Source organism: Eucyclogobius newberryi, unplaced genomic scaffold (assembly GCF_026437365.1).
Source record: "Eucyclogobius newberryi isolate DKJ021-1_F unplaced genomic scaffold, fEucNew1.0.hap1 SCAF_21, whole genome shotgun sequence".
NCBI classification, from domain to species: domain Eukaryota; kingdom Metazoa; phylum Chordata; class Actinopteri; order Gobiiformes; family Gobiidae; genus Eucyclogobius; species Eucyclogobius newberryi.
This window is the reverse complement of record NW_027315846.1, coordinates 2,052,461-2,071,252: the sequence shown is the minus strand read 5'-3', so window position 1 is coordinate 2,071,252 and position 18,792 is coordinate 2,052,461. Positions and strand designations below refer to the sequence as shown.

Genomic DNA, 18,792 nt, shown 5'->3' with positions numbered 1-18,792 from the left:
TTAGTGACTACTTAATTAAGGGATTAGGGTATTTGAGTAGTAGCAGTAGTAAAGTAACAAGTAGTCACAAAGCCTGAATCATCTTCTTTACAAACTTTTTGTGTATAATTAATTAAGTCTTTCTTCAAGCTTCATTAAGGCTAAAAGAAGGTGGCGTTATTATACATTTTTCCCGTATTTCCGCCTAAACCAAATCTAGACAAAGAAAAATGCTAAAAAAAAAAATCTCCTATTGAATCCTAGCGCCAGTTGTATATTTCGCATTTAGATAAAAAAAAAAGGTATTTTCAAGATGCCACGCTGCTATGTTCAGTTTTTAATACATTTTAGAGTATGAGTTGTACAATAGATCTAGTTTTATTTTATTTATTTTATTTATTTTATTTATTTTATTTATTTTATTTATTTTATTTATTTTATTTATTTTATTTATTTTATTTTATGTTTTTATTGTATCGTATTTCATTGTACTTTACTTTACTTCCTGTTATGACCATCTACATTTAATAGTCATGGATGGAACTGTACCAAAACAACAGTAATACTTTTTCTATCTATTGTGCTTGCATAAGGTATTTTTGGAATCATTCTGTCAAAAGTTATTTAAGTTCTTTAAAACACGTAATATTAATGTGCCGTCTCATTAGTGAATTTGCTGCTGAAACCATAAACATAATTGCAGATGAAAGTGCTGCTGAGCTTCACTGACCAGTTTCCCGTCCTTGTCCAGATCCAGATCCCCGCGCAGAAGGAGGAGGTGCACTGGCTGCGCTTCTCTCCGGTCGAGGGCCACTTCTACCATCGGCAGCACGAGGTCTGCTCCCAGGATGCACTGCTGCGCCTCCGGAAGATCTCGGACTGGAGCCTGAAGCTGGGCGCGCTGGACCGACGCACGGTTCACACCATCCTGGGGCCCCTGCTGCGGCTCCGACAGGCCTGCTGCCACCCGCAGGCCGTGAGGGGGGAGTTCCTGCCCCTGCAGAAGAGGTGAGGGTGCCGGGGGGAGGAGCCGTGAGGGGGGAGGAGCCGTGAGGGGGGAGTTCCTGCCCCTGCAGAAGAGGTGAGGGTGCGAGGGGGAGGAGCCGTGAGGGGGGAGGAGCCATGAGGGGGGAGTTCCTGCTCCTGCAGAAGAGGTGAGGGTGCGAGGGGGAGGAGCCATGAGGGGGGAGGAGCCATGAGGGGGGAGTTCCTGCCCCTGCAGAAGAGGTGAAGGCACCGGGGGGGAGGAGCCGTGAGGGGGGAGGAGCCGTGAGGGGGGTGTTCCTGCTCCTGCAGAAGAGGTGAGAATATAAATAAATACAAAATAGGGAGTGTCTGCTTAGGGTTAGGGTTAAGGTTAAGGTTAAGGTTAAGGTTAAGGTTAGGGTTAGGGTTAGGGTTAGGGTTAGGGTTAGGGTTAGGGTTAGGGTTAGGGTTAAGGTTAGGGTTAGGGTTAGGGTTAGGGTTAGGGTTAGGGTTAGGGTTAAGGTTAAGGTTAGGGTTAGCCATGAGGCTATAAGGGAAATGACGCGGTCCCTGAAACTGCGCGGCCATTTGACCGCGCTGCGGCTCTCCAGCCACGGCCTAAAAAATGTCACAACAAATGATAATATTGAAACTATTCTGAGACATAGATAAATAAATATGAGGAAACACTAGTTTACCTCATGCCTTTCGAGCGTCTTAATTAATTGTAAGCACGTTTCACAACCGCCCGAGCCCAGAGCGAGTGTTGGCGTCGCCGTAGAGCCAACAACAACAAAGATGACATAAATAATCTAAACTGAAATGAGTCAGATAAGTTATTTATTCAAACCTGTACAGCAAAAAAGCCCACAAAATTATGTGACTGTCCTATCATGATAGTCCATTATAGTAATTATCGTTTGTGTTCTAAAAAGTGAACAAACTGAAAATCAAAAACAACATTTTCATCTTGTTGTCCGATCTTTCTCCGTTCCGTTTTGGTTCATTCGCTAACTGTTTTTGAGCGCCTTCTAGTGGGGATTGAACAGAACACCTCCTTGACAGTAGGAATGAAATTGTGCTTGCACTTCATAAAAAGTATGATTTGTGGTAAAGTGTGTAACATATCTGTACATGAAATGAAAAAGTACAGTAGAGTGCGATTCTGTGTATTTGTCCAGTAAAACCCTCAGAAATCATCAGAAATTTTAAATAGCTATTATTATAATCTCCTATATCATAAGAAAATAATGTAAAATAAAAATGAATAAATGAAGTGGAGAAACTGGGATCAAACGAAAAATAAATCACCAAAAAATTGAAAAATCAAGGTGGTTTTGACAAATTAAAACCACTCAAATACAAGTGATTTCAGAGCCTTAACTATTACCGTACCGTATTTTCCGGAGTATAAGTCACATCAGCCAAAAAATGCATAATAGAGAAGAAAAAAACATATAAGTCGCACTGGAGTATGAAATGCAGTCGCAAGTGTGAAAATAACATCACATAAGTCGCTCTGGAGTATAAGTATATAAGTATAAATATAAGTATAAGTCGCACCCCGGCCAAAACGATGAAAAAAGGTGCAATTTATTGTCCCGAAAATACGGTACATAAGGTGTTTAAACCAGACTCTGAAATCACTTGTATCTGAGTTGTTTTGATTGTCAAAACCATCTTGATTTTTCCATTTTTTTGTGATTTATTCTGCTCTTAATCCCAGTTTCTCCACTTTATCCCTGAATTTAGAATGTTTTTTAGATCTATAGATTCACACACACACAAACACACCTCAAAGACCCTCTGCGTCTCATTTTTTCAAGTGTCCTTTCGCCTTTTCTCCCACAGCTGCCGCTCCCGTTCATTGGAAAACACATGTATATTTATTGCCTTAATAGACTCGCTCTCGCCTTTGTCGCCTTCGCCGGTTTATTTATTTAAAGCGCTGCTCCCCGACGCCGTTAATGAGCTGTGTGCGCCGTCTTTCTTTCTTTCTTTCAGCACGATGACGATGGAGGAGCTGCTCAAGTCCCTGCAGAAGAAATGCCGCTCCGAATGCGAGGAGGCCCACAGACAATTGGTGTGCGCCCTCAACGGCCTGGCAGGGATCCACATCATCAGAGGTGACGCCGCGCCTCACGGCCCTTTGGTTACTTTACATGGTTACTTCCTATACGATTAGGTAGCTTTCCCATGGCGACGACGCGCGCTCTTCCGAGTCACTTTCTGTTGTACTTTTGAGCGACACAAGCACACAGCGGTGGAGCCTGTATAGACCCTTTACCAAGTCCGTAAAACAAAAACAAAACAAAAATTCAGGGATTTAGAGGCCGAAGTGAAGCAGGAAATAATCCGAATTCGCTGGAGAAAGCAGGATTAAACACGTAATGTGTCACTAAATATGAAACATCGCAGCGTTTTTTAATGAAATGATGTCCGCGCTTGGTTTAATCACATTTACTTATATTTTATTTGCCATTTTTTGTGTATTAAGTATGAGATTATGATGCACAACGCTTTTGGTTTACGTCAAAATCCATATTATTAGGGTTTTACTGGACAATTGCTTATCTACAGACATGTTATATATCACATTTCAACGTAAATTATACTTTTTATGATGCTCAATAAGGATTTTGAGGCTAGAAAATGACTCGTAAGCGTCAGAATCAGAATAGGTTTATTGCCATTGCCAACGAACAAAATTCAAAAACATAGGAACATAGGAACAGAGAAGCAAACTAACAGTTCTGCCCTGTCTGGAATGTTCCTCAGTACGACATTAGAGGCGGACCTCCAGAGCGGCCTTTCACAAGTCTCCATGGCTCTCATTATAAGCTGCAGTCTGTATGTGTAATTTAGATCAGGCCTATTTCCTTAAAAACGTAATGTTCCGTAATGTTCTTCTATACTTCTGTGGTATAATGATGTCTCCTTGGATCATATTTACCTAACTGTGCAGTAATATTTAGATGTTTTCCAAAGTCTCCTTTTATAACTGATGAAAATACACCAAAATACAGGAAACTTGGGGAGAGGACCCCCCTTTCAGCAGTATCATCTTACCACAGGCTAAATCTTCTGAACCCTCGTGGCTCTGGCCTCATCAAGGTGGACTGTATTTGTTAGTGTCATTTAGATCAGGCCTATTTCCTTAAAAACGTAATGTTCCGTAATGTTCTTCTATACTTCTGTGGTATAATGATGTCTCCTTGGATCATATTTACTTAACTGTGCAGTAATATTTAGATTTTTTTCTACCCCAAGTCCCCTCTATAACTGATAAAGATACACCAAAATACAGGAAACTTGGGGAGAGGACCCCCAGACCCCCCTTTCAGCAGTACCATCTTACCACAGGCTAAATCTTCTGAACCCTCATGGCTCTGGCCTCATCAAAGTGGACTATATTTATTAATTTATTCGTAAATCTTCACATCAGACTGTTTTAAACGCCGCATTTATTGTGAAGATGAAAAAATCTCTTAACCATTTGGGGAAACCATTATAATACGGTTAAAATCTCACAAACGCTCATCCTGCGTAAAATGTCTTTAAAAGCAATGTTCAAACGGCGATGTGTTTTCGTTTGCGTGTGTTTTATCAGGCGAGTTTGCGGATGGCGCGGAGATGTACCGAGAAGTGCTGCGCTCGTCCGAGGAGCACAAAGGGAAACTGAAAACCGATTCTCTGCAGGTAAACGAGCCGTTATTATGCACGCGTTTGCATTTGTATAGGATTAACACATGAAAAGACTTGTTCAAAAGCGTCCGTAAACCCGTCTATTATACTCACCTGTTTGTCTTCTTTACGGCCGGGAAACGACTCTAAAAACATTTTTAAAATACATTACAAAAGCCCAGTATTCAGCTAACTATTTTAAAGTAAATACAAACGTGTAAAGTTTAATAGATAACTCGACACAAGATGAGAATGTTCCATATATAAAGTGTTTAAAGGAACGTTTTTGTGGAAATATACATTTTTTAAATTATAATTGACAAAAATGACACAAAAATGATAAAACAGCACTTCAAACATAAAAGGCAACACTAACACCTTTTGACATTGATAGTCATCACTTTGGCATGAATGACGTCGCTTCTAATTGTTATTGACGGATAAAATTGGCGTGTTGTGAATGAATAGATTTTGAGAGGAATAAAAGAAAGGAAAGAGGTTGAGATCAGATCCATCAGGCAAATATAATCCATTTAAGAATAATACAGCAAAAGCTATAGAGCTTATTGTTCTAGATTCTTCTTCTTCTTCTTTGGTGCTTTATGGCGGTTGGTATCCAGATGTCTGTCAAACTGTCTGTAATGTCTATGTCTCTGTGTTGGCCCTGCGACAAGTTGGCCACTGTCCAGGGTGTACCCCGCCTAAGGCCCGAAGTCACTGGGATAGGCTCCAGTCACCCGCGACCCCGAAAGGGAACAAGCGGTAGAAAATGGATGGATGGATGGTATCCAAATGTTTCGTTACCGCCACATACTGTAGTTGTACGTCTTCTTTAGTTGTACGTCTTCAAAGCACATGCTCCACGCCCCACACGTCAAATAAAATAAAAATAAAAAACACACCACGTCACGTCACATTACGTCACATCACAAGATGGAGAGAAAGATGGAGAGAAAGATGGAGAGAAAGATGGAGAAGAGAGAGAAAAAAAAGAAAGACGTCCCCATAACATAAACATTTTTGTTTGGAACCAGAGACTTCATGCCACGCACAATCTGATGGAGCTGCTGAGCGCCAAACACCCTGGGATCCCGCCCACTCTGAGGGACGACAAACTCAGCGAAGAGGTGAGCGAAAAACACGACCATGACGACAATAACGGGAGGAATAAACACGACAATAACAACAATGACGGGAAGAATAAACACAACCATGACGACAATAACAGGAAGAATAAACACGTGTTTGTCGTTGATGCGTCAGGGCGAGCAGCTCCGGCAGCACTACATGACCAAGTACGACTCGGAGGTGAACGACGCCCTCAGCGCTCTGCGGCCCGTCCTGCAAAACATCAAGGAACTCAAACGCAAAGTAAGAAACCCAGGGATCTTCTTTTCTTTCTTTTGTATAATTTTTTTTTTCATTTTTTTTTTAATTTAAAAAAAAATAATTAATTTCAATTCCCCCCCCCAATTTTTTTCAATTCTGAGCATTTCTGACTCAAATCACCTTTGTTAGAACTGCGTCCTTTCATTGGCAAGCTAGCTTTTGTTTATTTCCCCTCTGCTGCCAGTAGATGGAGCGCTAACACCAAATCCTGATGAGGGAACGCCTGACTATTATAAAGTTGTCTGTGGTTTCGAGTATATACTTTATTTTACGCTCTAAAACATGAGACGTCTAAAGTTTAAAGGAAAATAAAATACAAATAATGTATAATATTTGTCTTTTATGGTAGTCATGACAAAGCTGAAACTAGGGCTGGAACCAACAATCATTTTGCTAATCGATTAGACTAGCAATTATTCTTTCGATTAACCAATAAGTTGTTTAGAACGCGAAATGCCTGTAAATAGCAGGTCAGTCTTTTTATAGTCCAGATAATGATTATGCAATGGCTAAATTAGTTGACAATTACCTCAAAAATTAATTAGATTAATCGATAAGCACGTTGCAGCCATAACCGGATCGTTGTTTCTGCAGTTTGATCTCCGCGTTCCCAGAATGCACTTCGACACTTTGTGAACGTGTGTCATTTTGATCGTCCACGATGGCGCAATCTTTCGTCGTATTGCTCTCAGGTGAAGCTCAACTCCCCCTGGTGGTTGGAGGTGGTGCAGAAAGCCGTCCGCAGCAGCTGTGAAGAGGAGCTGGTGACGCGGGTCAAGAACGAGCTGACCACCAACTACAAACAGCCGGTCAACAAGCTCTCCATGGCCGACAAGTAAGAGCGCGTCCGCGGGGAAATGTCCCGCCACATCTGTCTTAACTGTGTTTTGGTTCAACGAGCCGTCCGGCCTGTAGGGGGCGCTTTTAAGTTTGGATGTGGTCGCGCAGGTTCCGAGACGCCAGCGGACTGCAGTTCATCCTCACCACGAAGCTCCAGGAGTTGCTGAAATCCCAGAAGACGGTGCAGGACGCGGTGAAGCGGCTGGAGGGGCCGGCCTCGCGGGAGGTCATCGACGAAGCCACGCTCTGCCACCTCCGGCCCAACAGGCTGCCGCTCAACAAGTACGACACTCGACACGCGTTCAAGCAGCCGAGGGCGGAGGGAAATGTTGTGTGTCGTTTGTGTGTTTGTGGGGACGCTGGTGAGCAGTGTGGAGGGAAATGTTGTGTGTCGTTTGTGTGTTTGTGGGGACGTTGGTGAGTAGTGTGGAGGGAAATGTTGTGTGTTGTTTGTGTGTTTGTGGGGACGTCGGTGAGCAGTGTGGAGGGAAATGTTGTGTGTCGTTTGTGTGTTTGTGGGGACGTCGGTGAGCAGTGTGGAGGGAAATGTTGTGTGTCGTTTGTGTGTTTGTGGGGACGTTGGTGAGTAGTGTGGAGGGAAATGTTGTGTGTCGTTTGTGTGTTTGGAGGGAAATGTTGTGTGTCGTTTGTGTGTTTGTGGGGACGTTGGTGAGTAGTGTGGAGGGAAATGTTGTGTGTCGTTTGTGTGTTTGTGGGGACGTTGGTGAGCAGTGTGGAGGAAACTGTTGTGTGTCGTTTGTGTGTTTGTGGGGAGGTTGGTGAGCAGTGTGGAGGGAAATGTTGTGTGTCGTTTGTGTGTTTGTGGGGACGTCGGTGAGCAGTGTGGAGGGAAATGTTGTGTGTCGTTTGTGTGTTTGTGGGGACGTCGGTGAGCAGTGTGGAGGGAAATGTTGTGTGTCGTTTGTGTGTTTGTGGGGACGTCGGTGAGCAGTGTGGAGGGAAATGTTGTGTGTTGTTTGTGTGTTTGTGGGGACGTCGGTGAGCAGTGTGGAGGGAAATGTTGTGTGTCGTTTGTGTGTTTGTGGGGACGTCGGTGAGCAGTGTGGAGGGAAATGTTGTGTGTCGTTTGTGTGTTTGTGGGGACGTCGGTGAGCAGTGTGAAGGGAAATGTTGTGTGTCGTTTGTGTGTTTGTGGGGACGTCGGTGAGCAGTGTGGAGGGAAATGTTGTGTGTTGTTTGTGTGTTTGTGGGGACGTCGGTGAGCAGTGTGAAGGGAAATGTTGTGTGTTGTTTGTGTGTTTGTGGGGACGTCGGTGAGCAGTGTGGAGGGAAATGTTGTGTGTTGTTTGTGTGTTTGTGGGGACGTCGGTGAGCAGTGTGGAGGGAAATGTTGTGTGTTGTTTGTGTGTTTGTGGGGACGTCGGTGAGCAGTGTGGAGGGAAATGTTGTGTGTTGTTTGTGTGTTTGTGGGGACGTCGGTGAGCAGTGTGGAGGGAAATGTTGTGTGTTGTTTGTGTGTTTGTGGGGACGTCGGTGAGCAGTGTGGAGGGAAATGTTGTGTGTTGTTTGTGTGTTTGTGGGGAGGTCGGTGAGCAGTGTGGAGGGAAATGTTGTGTGTTGTTTGTGTGTTTGTGGGGACGTCGGTGAGCAGTGTGGAGGGAAATGTTGTGTGTTGTTTGTGTGTTTGTGGGGACGTCGGTGAGCAGTGTGGAGGGAAATGTTGTGTGTTGTTTGTGTGTTTGTGGGGACGTCGGTGAGCAGTGTGGAGGGAAATGTTGTGTGTTGTTTGTGTGTTTGTGGGGAGGTTGGTGAGCAGTGTGGAGAGAAATGTTGTGTGTTGTTTGTGTGTTTGTGGGGACGTCGGTGAGCAGTGTGGAGGGAAATGTTGTGTGTTGTTTGTGTGTTTGTGGGGACGTCGGTGAGCAGTGTGGAGGGAAATGTTGTGTGTTGTTTGTGTGTTTGTGGGGACGTCGGTGAGCAGTGTGGAGGGAAATGTTGTGTGTTGTTTGTGTGTTTGTGGGGAGGTTGGTGAGCAGTGTGGAGAGAAATGTTGTGTGTTGTTTGTGTGTTTGTGGGGACGTCGGTGAGCAGTGTGGAGGGAAATGTTGTGTGTTGTTTGTGTGTTTGTGGGGACGTCGGTGAGCAGTGTGGAGGGAAATGTTGTGTGTTGTTTGTGAGCAGTGTGGAGTGTGGAGGGAAATGTGTCGTTTGTGTGTTCGTAAGGACATCTGTGCTCGGTTGTGTCGTTGAAATGCGTTGACCGGTGTTTATTTAGATGTAAACGGCCAGAAAAGTCATATCACTGGAGCACTCAAGAGAAATCTGATCATCGAAAACGGAGTTTGAGTATAACGTTTATAGTAAAAAGAAATGACACAAAAAGAGCCGATTTAAAAATGTAAATGAAAAAAGTGATGTTTTAAACTTTTAAATAAAGGGCATATGGTGATATTTCTACACTTGTGTGACTCATTTGACAGACATTTCACATTTTTCTGATGATTAAACCTTTTAAAACGTTTCAAAACACATTTTAACACATTTCTGCTGGACTGACATCATAAGATTTAAGATTTTTAATTCAGTTTTTGTTTTTATTAAGTGCATTTTTATATATTTTGCTTCACTTTCAAGTATCATCAAGTATTCTTATCAAGTATTTTATGTTGACATAAAGTTTAAATGTCAACATTCCTTTCTTTTTTTGTCTCTAGTTGTGTTTTTTGCAAAGCTGATGAACTTTTCAACGATTATGAGTCCAAGCTGTTTTCCCACACGTAAGTAATAATGTATGTAATATGATGATGTAATAATAAATAAATGAATAATTATAATAATAATGGACTAAATGGGGTGTTTATTTTGGACTTTATGTGCCTTAATTTCTTTGGATGTCTTCTCTATTTATAATTGTTTTTATTTATTTAGTTCTTTCTGGTTTTGATCTGTTTTATTTTTGTTCCATGCTTTAAATTTTGATTTTTTTTTACAAAAAAACCCAATCATAAATAAATAATTATAAATAAATTAATGATGAATAATAATAATATGTGATTTTAGAGCATCCTGTGTTTAACCCAGCACAAACATGAGACTTTATTCCTGGCTAACATCCCTCGTACTCGCATGCCGCAGGGTCAAAGGTCAGACGGCCATTTTCGAGGAGATGATCGAGGAGGAGGAGGGGCTGGTGGACGAGCGGCTGCCCACCACGAGCCGAGGCCTGTGGGCCGCGAGCGAGACCGAGCGCTCCCTCAAAGCCATACTCGCCTTCGCCAAGTCCAGACGCCTCGACCCTGAGCTGGCGGAGGAGGGCAGCACCTTCATGGAGCTCTTTGAGAACTGGAAGAAGGAGTATAAGGTGCACGGTTTATGATCCAACACGCCGATCTCATCCTATTACTGGTTATTTAGATTATAGACAGTATATAGTATTGCAAAGAGAGCAAACTCTGGCACTTGTCTACCTTTCAAGTCAAACTGCTATGACTGGTTGGTCAGAAGAAAGAGGAAATCAAGCTCTTATTTATTGTTTATTTGATTAAGACAGATACAAGATAGATTAACATGTGGTAATCTGACGCAGGTGTCACAGTGTGTATTAAAATATCCAAAAATCAAGTTCAGATCGATGTTGAAACTAGTATCTGAACTAAATACTCATAGTAGCAACAGACAAATTTGACAAAAACAATGGACAAAATGTGACTTATTTGTATTTAATATAATTTTCTTTGGATGCCATTCCCTTATTTTCTAATTGTTGTTTTCTTACGTTCTCTCTGTTTTTGTGTTTGTTTTTGTCATTTTATCTTCTAAAAAAAAAAAGAAAAAAAAAAGAATTGTATTTATTTTAATTTCATTTCTTTATTTTAATTTTTACTTATTTTAATTTGGATTTAAATTTTAATTTACATTTTATTAAACAAAAAAATTAAATGTATTTTATCTTTTATTATTTTTTATTATTTATTATTTAAATTGTATTATTATTATTTATTTATTCATTTATTTTATATCTATTTATTTTATTTTATTTTATACAGGGAAACCCCAATGAGAAAAAATCTTTTTCGTGGGTACCCTGTTAAAAACAAAATACAGATCAGTTTTTTAAAGCTTTAATTTGTGGAATTAATCTGGAGAAACTGGACTATTTAATGTAGTTTATTTTGTCGTTCATTTCATGTCATCTTGTGTTCTCATTTTGATTCCTCTCTCTGGTCGTGTTGTTCCATCGTTCCGTGTGTTTTACGTTCCTTCTCTTCTCACCGTTCTCCCGCAGGTGCTTCACGAGTACTGGGGCGTGCTGAGGAACCACGTGTCGGCGATCGACGAGCTGGGCATGGCCACGGAGCGACTGAGGGTGCGGCTGCCCGACGAGCCCAAGCCCAAGCTCCTGCACATCATCGAGCCGCACGAGGTCAGCCGGGCCGCTAATGCCGAGCCGCTAACACCGATAAAACCGCTTAACATTTTCCGTCCCGCGTTCAGGTGGAGCAGAACCGCGTGAAGCTGCTGAACGATCAGGCCGTGGCCAAGTCGCAGCTGCAGAAGAAACTGGGGCAGCAGCTTTACCTCAACAACCTGGAGAAGGTAACTCACAAATCCGCTGTAAAACATCTCTTAACTTACATTTGAAAAGAAAAAACCCTTGAAACAGATTGTAGAACATGGTGAATAGGTGTACGTATGCTAACGCTAACACCTTCAGCTACATGACGTATGCTAACGCTAACACCTTCAGCTACATGACGTATGCTAACGCTAACACCTTCAGCTACATGAGGCACAGACAGAACTGTGGTAAGTGTCTGGTATGTTAACGTAACATATGAACAGTTATTCAGATAACTATAGCATAAAGAACATGCTAACAAGTTTAGCAAAGCATCAGTTTTACCCCAAATCACTAAATCCATTGAATTCTTCTTCCTCTGTGTCACTTCTAAACAACTCCACAAACTCCAGAGGAAGAGGAAGTGCTGATTCTTCTTCTGCGTCGCTGAGAGCCTAGAGCGCCCTCTTGTGGTTGTCAGGGTGGAATTAATCAACATGTGAAATGCGGTTGCCGGCGTGAATATAACGATTGTTAATAATATCGCATATAAGTCGCTCTGGAGTATAAGTCGCACCGGCCGAACTTTGAAAAAAGGTGCCACTTATAATCCGGAAAATACGGTATCTATACGGAAATTATGTTATTATTTGTTTCTAAAGTGACAGTGAATCAAAAATCATGACTCATTATTTCGTCCTATTGCCCAGCGTGTTTAAATCTGCTCTATAAATTAAATAAAGCTGCTTTTCTTTGTAGTAGACAAACCAAACCAAATACAGGTTGAAATATGTAGACTCAAGGCTTATAACTATAGAATATTTACAGATAAAGTGTATTATTGATGGAATTTCTGAAATGGTTTATTCTTTTTTGATATTTTGATTTAAAAATGTTATAAAAACGTCTTTCCGTGTGTGTTTTAGAATCCAGACTACAATTCTAATGATAAAAAATACAGCTAAGGTTGTTTTTTAGTCACAATTAGTCACTTAATCATTGCGGCCCTAAAACACAACTGCTTTACCTCCTTTTGTACGACTTCAGTCCCAGGACAAGTCGACGGGGGGCCTCAACCCGGAGCCATGCCCGATCTGCGCCCGGCCGCTCGGACAAGAGGTGAGCCGCACTCGGACACCCGCCGGCGTTCGTACTGACCACTGACTGTTCTGTCCCCGCCCTCCCTCTCGCCAGTGGGCCGTCCTCACCTGCGGACACTGCTTCTGCAACGAGTGCATCGCCATCATGGTCGAGCAGTACAGCGTCGGCGCCAGAAACAGGGCCATCAAGTGTGCCATCTGCCGCCAGCCCACCAGCCACGCCGAGATCTCCTACGTGTTCACCGCCCAGGCCAGCTGCCACGACCAGGAAATACCGGTCAAGGTCAGTAGTGGTAGTGGTAGTAGTATTAGTGGTAGTGGTAGTGGTGGTAGTAGTAGTAGTAGTAGTGGTAGTAGTAGTAGTAGTAGTATCTTGGAACTCTTTTCGATCTGAAGCTTTGTGAGCTGGTTTCTTCAAAGGACAAATATAATTACTACTACTACTACTACTACTACTACTACTACTACTACTACTACTACTACTACTACTACTACTACTACTGTTATTATTATTGATATTTAATTTTATATTTATTTAATTTATTTTTTATTATTATCATTTTATTATTATTTGAAATATATATGTTTATTATGTTTATTTTTTTAATTTAATTTAATTTGTATTTATTTATTTATTTATTTTTTATTTATTCATTCATTAATTTAATTTATTCTCTTAATTTACACTCTTTTCCATTGGTACCCTGTTAAAAACAAAATATAGATAAAACAAAACAAAAAAAAACACATGGATATCCAAATAATAAAAAAATAGATAACAAATCTAAATAAAATGCAAATAAAACCTTCAATAAAACAAGAAATACAATTAATACATGCAGAAAAACACACTTAAATATTCACTATGAGATAAAATGATATAAAACAAGAGCTTAACCAGGAAAAAAAGTTTCTGATCAAATAAATTATGAAAAATCAAAATAAACTGTTATAAAATCATGAAATGGATGTGTTCTTCATCACGTCTCATTGATCATTCTAAAGCCTATTTTCTTTTTGACGTTTTGTGTTGCGTTACGACAGTTTGTCCTCAGTTTTATCTTCAGTTTGAACGACAGAAGCAGTGACTTTTCTTTCTTTTCCTCACGACCTCATTTCCTCCTGTGTCTGTGTCCAGGGGAGTCACTCCACCAAAGTGGAGGCCGTGGTCCGATCGCTCAAGAAGATTCAGATCAGCGACGCGGGCGCCAAATGCCTCGTCTTCTCCACAGTAAATACACCTCTTTAAAATAGAAAACCTTTCAATCTTTATCAGTTTACCGTGTCAAAGCTTGACCAATCAAGAGAAATCAGATCACTCACATCGGACGTAACGGTTTACACGACATTTCTATAATCTGACTCCAGAAATCACACGCAGGCTTTTGGAGTCCATGGAGTCCACATTTTTCCACACAGAAAAATACTGTATTTTCCGTACTATAAGTCGCACTGGAGTATAAGTTGCACCAGCCAAAAAAATGCATAATAGACAGAAAAAAAGACAAAAAAAAACACGGACTACAATTCGCACCTTTTTTCATAGTTTTTGGCTGGGGTTCGACTTATACTTATATTTATACTTAAATACTTATACTCCAGTGCGACTTATATATGTTTTTTTCTTCTCCATTATGCATTTTTTGGCTGGTGCGACTTATAGTCCGGAAAATACGGTAAATAAGTCACACTGGAGTATAAATCGCATTTTTGGGGGAAATGTACTAAATCCATTGAATTCTTCTTCCTCTGTGTCACATCTAAACAACTCCACAAACTCCAGAGGAAGAGGAAGTGCAGATTCTTCTTCTGCGTTGCTTAGAGCCTAGAGCGCCCTCTTGTGGTTGTCAAGTGTGAAAATAACAAATAATATCACATTTAAGTCGCTTTGGAGTATAAGGCACCCCGGCCAAAACTATGAAAAAACGTTTCTTGCTTCGTTGAACTGTCACAAGTTCTGCAGTTTTTCCCCAGATGTTTCCAATATTAAGCCTTTTCGGTGAAATATTGTGATTTATAAATGAACGTTGTGTAGAATAAAGATGAACTGTCAGTTACAAATAATCACTGAACACCACATAACGCACCGTCGTGGCCGTGTTCCCCAGTGGCAGAGCGTCCTGGACATCATCGCCAAGGCCCTGCTCGACAACAACATGGAGTTCACACAGATCAACGGAAATCACAAGTTTCAGGTCGGTACATTCACTTTTAATGCGTTTAAATGGTTAAAAGATGTAGCATCACGTGGGACACGGGGGTTAAACAGTTCACATCTCTAACATAAGTACCGTATTTTTCGGAGTATAAGTCTCACTGGAGTATAAGTAGCACCAGCCAAAAAAATGCATAATAGAGAAGAAAAAAACATATATACCGTATTTTCTAGACTATAAGTTGCACCTTTTTTCATAAGTTTGGCTGGGGTGCAATTTATACTTGTATTTATACTTATATACTCATACTTATAATCTGGAGCGACTTATATGTGATATTATTTGTTATTTTCACACTTGCAACCACATTTCATACTCCAGTGCGACTATATATGTTTTTTTCTTCTCTATTATGCATTTTCTGGCGGTTGCGACTTATACTCCGGAAGATACGGTAAGTTGCACTGGAGTATGAAATAAGGTTGCAAGTGTGAAAATAACAAATAGTATCGCGTATGAGTCGCTCCGGAGTATAAATATATAGTATAAATATAAGTATAATTCGCACCCCAGCCAAAACTATGAAAAAGGGTGCGTCTTTTAGTCCGGAAAATACGGTATATCTCCTCATGAGTACGAGTGGGCGATATTGACACTAATCTGCCAATATTCGGACTGTTGAAACGTTCTGATCTCTGGTGTTTAGTAAATGAGCGTGTTTTCCGCAGGAGAATCTGAGCGCGTTCAAACACGACGCTCAGATCAACATCCTGCTCCTGCCGCTTCACACCGGCTCAAACGGGCTCAACATCATCGAGGCCACGCACGTCCTCCTGGTGGAGCCCATCCTCAACCCGGCCATCGAGCTGCAGGCCATCGGGCGCGTGCACCGCATCGGGCAGACCAAGTGAGGGCGCAGAACGCAGGGCTGGTTACCGTGTGACCTAAACGAGTTGTTAACGTCGTGCCACGGCCCTGTTTGTTTCTGTTTGTTTTGTTCATGTGGAAAAGTAGATGAGTAATCAAAATGTTCATTACTAGTTAAGTATTTGTTCATGCTTCAATACGGCTGTTAAAATTAGTCACCGTATGTTCCGAAGTATAAGTCGCTCCGGACTATAAGTCGCACCAGCCAAAAAAATGCATAATACAAAAAAAAACATATATAAGTCGCATTGGAGTATAAGTATATACGTTTTGGAGGGAAATGTATTTGATCAAATCTAAGACTAAGAACAGACATTTACCATATTTTCTGGACTATAAGTCGCACCGAAGTATAAGTCGCACCAGCCAAAAAATGTATAATAGAGAAGAAAAAAACCTATATAAGTTGCACTGGAGAATGAAATGCAGTTGCAAGTGTGAAAGTAACAAATAATATCACATATAAGTCGCTCCAGAGTATAAGTATAAATATAAGTTGTACCCCGGCCAAAACTATGAAAAAGGTGCGACTTATAGTCCAGAAAATACGGTAATCTTGAAATCCAATTTAAAATAATAACAGATTAGAGAACATGGTGAATAGGTGTACGTATGCTAACGCTAACACCTTCAGCTACATGACGTATGCTAACGCTAACACCTTCAGCTACATGACGTATGCTAACGCTAACACCTTCAGCTACATGAGGCACAGACAGAACTGTGGTAAGTGTCTGGTATGTTAACGTAACATATGAACAGTTATTCAGATAACTATAGCATAAAGAACATGCTAACAAGTTTAGCAAAGCATCAGTTTTACCCCAAATCACTAAATCCATTGAATTCTTCTTCCTCTGTGTCACTTCTAAACAACTCCACAAACTCCAGAGGAAGAGGAAGTGCTGATTCTTATTCTGCGTTGCTTAGAGCCGAGAGCGCCCTCTTGTGGTTCTCACTGTGAAAATAACAAATAATTTCACATATAAGTCGCACCCCGGACAAAACTACGAAAGCTGCAACTTATAATCCGGGAAATACAGTATTTGTATTTGTTCACGCTTTATTACGGCTGTTCAAATGCAGCTAGTTGATAAAGAGGGGGCAGCGTCACGAACGCCAGAGTGAGATCGGCAAAACAAAGTTATCCATCTATAATATTCTTCACGATTAACGATTAAAACCGGCCGCGTTCTCCTCCACAGAGCCACGTTCGTCCACAGATTCCTGATCAAATCCACCATCGAGGAGCGGATGCAGACCATGATGAAAACGGCGGAGAAAAGGTATAAAAAAAAAAAACAATTTGTCGTCACGGTTACCGCACTGTGTAAACGCCGCCTTGACGTCGGTTTCCCGTTCGTCTTCAGCCACAGCGGCGCGTCCATGAAGCACTCGGAGGCGGCGGTCCTGACGGTGGCGGACCTGGCGGACCTGTTCACCGAGGGCGGCGGGCGTCTGGAGTGAAACAGGTCATGTGACGCGGGAAACACGGGGCGCCCGCGGCAACCGGCGCCATCGCAAACATCAGCAGTTAAAACGGCTCAAATTCACACGTGTTTTGAGACGTTTTAGACCCTTTTTGTACGTCGAGAGTCCATTTTCTGTGAGTTCTAATCTTTTTTTTACGATTATTTTATTTATTGTTGCTTCGATGCAACAAACGGAGATGAATTTGAAGCGCGCGTCTCAGTGTTTACAGTCTGTTTTTGTTAGTATTTGCGTCAGTGGAGTTTGATGATTTCTTTTTTAAGACTACCGTATTTTCCGGACTATAAGTCGCACTGGATTATACATCGCACCAGCCAAAAAATGCATAATAGGCAAGGCAAGTTTATTTGTAGAGCACATTTCATACACAAGGCAATTCAAAGTGCTTCACAACAGGAAAAATGCATTAAAATCACAAAGAAATTACAGACCACACACATAGCATTCCAGACACTCGTTCCCATATTTAGTTGACGTTGCCATGGTGACATGTGTCTCCGGGATGGACACATTACTTTTAGATTGATTCTTTCCCATATCAGCGCGCTATCTGCAAACTGCACACGTCTGTGCTGAGCGTATGTATCATAGAGAAGAAAAAAACATATATAAGTCGCACTGGAGTATGAAATGCGGTTGCAAGTGTGAAAATAACAAATAATATCACATATAAGTCGCTCCGGAGTATAAGTATATATATAAGTATAAATCAGAATCAGAATAGTAAGTATAATTCGCACCCCGGCCAAAACCATGAAAAAGTGTGCTACTTATAGTCCGGAAAATAAGGTAATCAAAAAAACTCGTCTCAAAAAACGGCTCAAAATCCAGATTAAATGTCTAAATTGTTGTCATTTTAACCGGTGCAAACATTCCACTGTTTTGAATATGAATTATTATGGACAAAATGGCTGCGTTAACTATAGAGACACTTTTATCGATCGTTGCACATTTTCATTGAAAATCTGTTTTTATCTTTATTTTTTTGGTGCAGTTTATAACGTGTCTGGTTCTTTGTCACTTATAAAAAAACGGATCTAAAAAGATAAAACGTCGCTCCAAACCGTTTTAAAGTTACATTTTGAATCGTGCGTTCACTGTAAAATGTGACGATCAGTTGAAAGTGTTGAAAAGTGTCTGTGAATAAATGAAACATTGTTCTTCATTTTTCAACTTTTTAAACCGCTCCAACGGGTTTCATTTGTCTAGATTCGTATCGAGTACATTTATATTGTGTAAAAAGGTACTTGTTGTGTGTTTATTTGCGCTTTATAGTGTCACTTTGCTTGAGTTTTAGTGACATTTACAACAAGTTCAAGACAAAGCCAATCGTTGTCCCGTCGACGACATAGAGCGCCACTTTAAAACTCATAAAAACGTCAAAATAAAAGCCCTTTTCCCCGCCCCGTTTACAACTCACAGATGGATCGCAAACGCCACCTTCAGCATCTTTGTTCGCCACGTTTTGAGGTGGTTTCTGGTCCGATCCTGGAGAAAAGTGCTTGTAAAAACGTCTAGACACAATAAAGAAAGATGCTAAAGACGTGCTCATGGTTAATGGGACGAGATATTCTACTACGAGGAACACGAAGGCTGTAAATCATAGTTTTAACGTCACATTTTGTAAATATTAAGTTTTCATAAGTTAAATAACATTCATCTAATAATGAAACATGTTTATTAAATATGTTTTAAAGGAAGTGAACTTGGTGTTTACAGAGTTCAGACTTCAAACCTGCTC

At 41.0% G+C, this 18,792-nt stretch overlaps 1 protein-coding gene across 1 annotated transcript in view; it reads left to right on the top strand.

The window, feature by feature from the left end:
• shprh (SNF2 histone linker PHD RING helicase) overlaps positions 1 to 18,197 on the top strand; it is a 32,434-nt gene extending 14,237 nt beyond the window's left edge. Inside the window, exons 13-30 of the mRNA XM_072457218.1 lie at positions 731 to 987; positions 2,950 to 3,071; positions 4,556 to 4,644; positions 5,664 to 5,756; positions 5,893 to 6,000; positions 6,711 to 6,853; positions 6,967 to 7,140; positions 9,534 to 9,596; positions 9,955 to 10,180; positions 11,105 to 11,242; positions 11,314 to 11,415; positions 12,425 to 12,496; positions 12,572 to 12,760; positions 13,616 to 13,708; positions 14,586 to 14,672; positions 15,362 to 15,540; positions 16,766 to 16,846; positions 16,931 to 18,197. Of these exons, the coding sequence (XP_072313319.1) occupies positions 731 to 987; positions 2,950 to 3,071; positions 4,556 to 4,644; positions 5,664 to 5,756; positions 5,893 to 6,000; positions 6,711 to 6,853; positions 6,967 to 7,140; positions 9,534 to 9,596; positions 9,955 to 10,180; positions 11,105 to 11,242; positions 11,314 to 11,415; positions 12,425 to 12,496; positions 12,572 to 12,760; positions 13,616 to 13,708; positions 14,586 to 14,672; positions 15,362 to 15,540; positions 16,766 to 16,846; positions 16,931 to 17,027 (2,313 nt within the window). The 3' untranslated portion in view covers positions 17,028 to 18,197. The remainder of the gene's footprint in view (positions 1 to 730; positions 988 to 2,949; positions 3,072 to 4,555; positions 4,645 to 5,663; positions 5,757 to 5,892; positions 6,001 to 6,710; positions 6,854 to 6,966; positions 7,141 to 9,533; positions 9,597 to 9,954; positions 10,181 to 11,104; positions 11,243 to 11,313; positions 11,416 to 12,424; positions 12,497 to 12,571; positions 12,761 to 13,615; positions 13,709 to 14,585; positions 14,673 to 15,361; positions 15,541 to 16,765; positions 16,847 to 16,930) is intronic.
• The last annotated feature ends 595 nt before the right edge of the window (positions 18,198 to 18,792 follow it).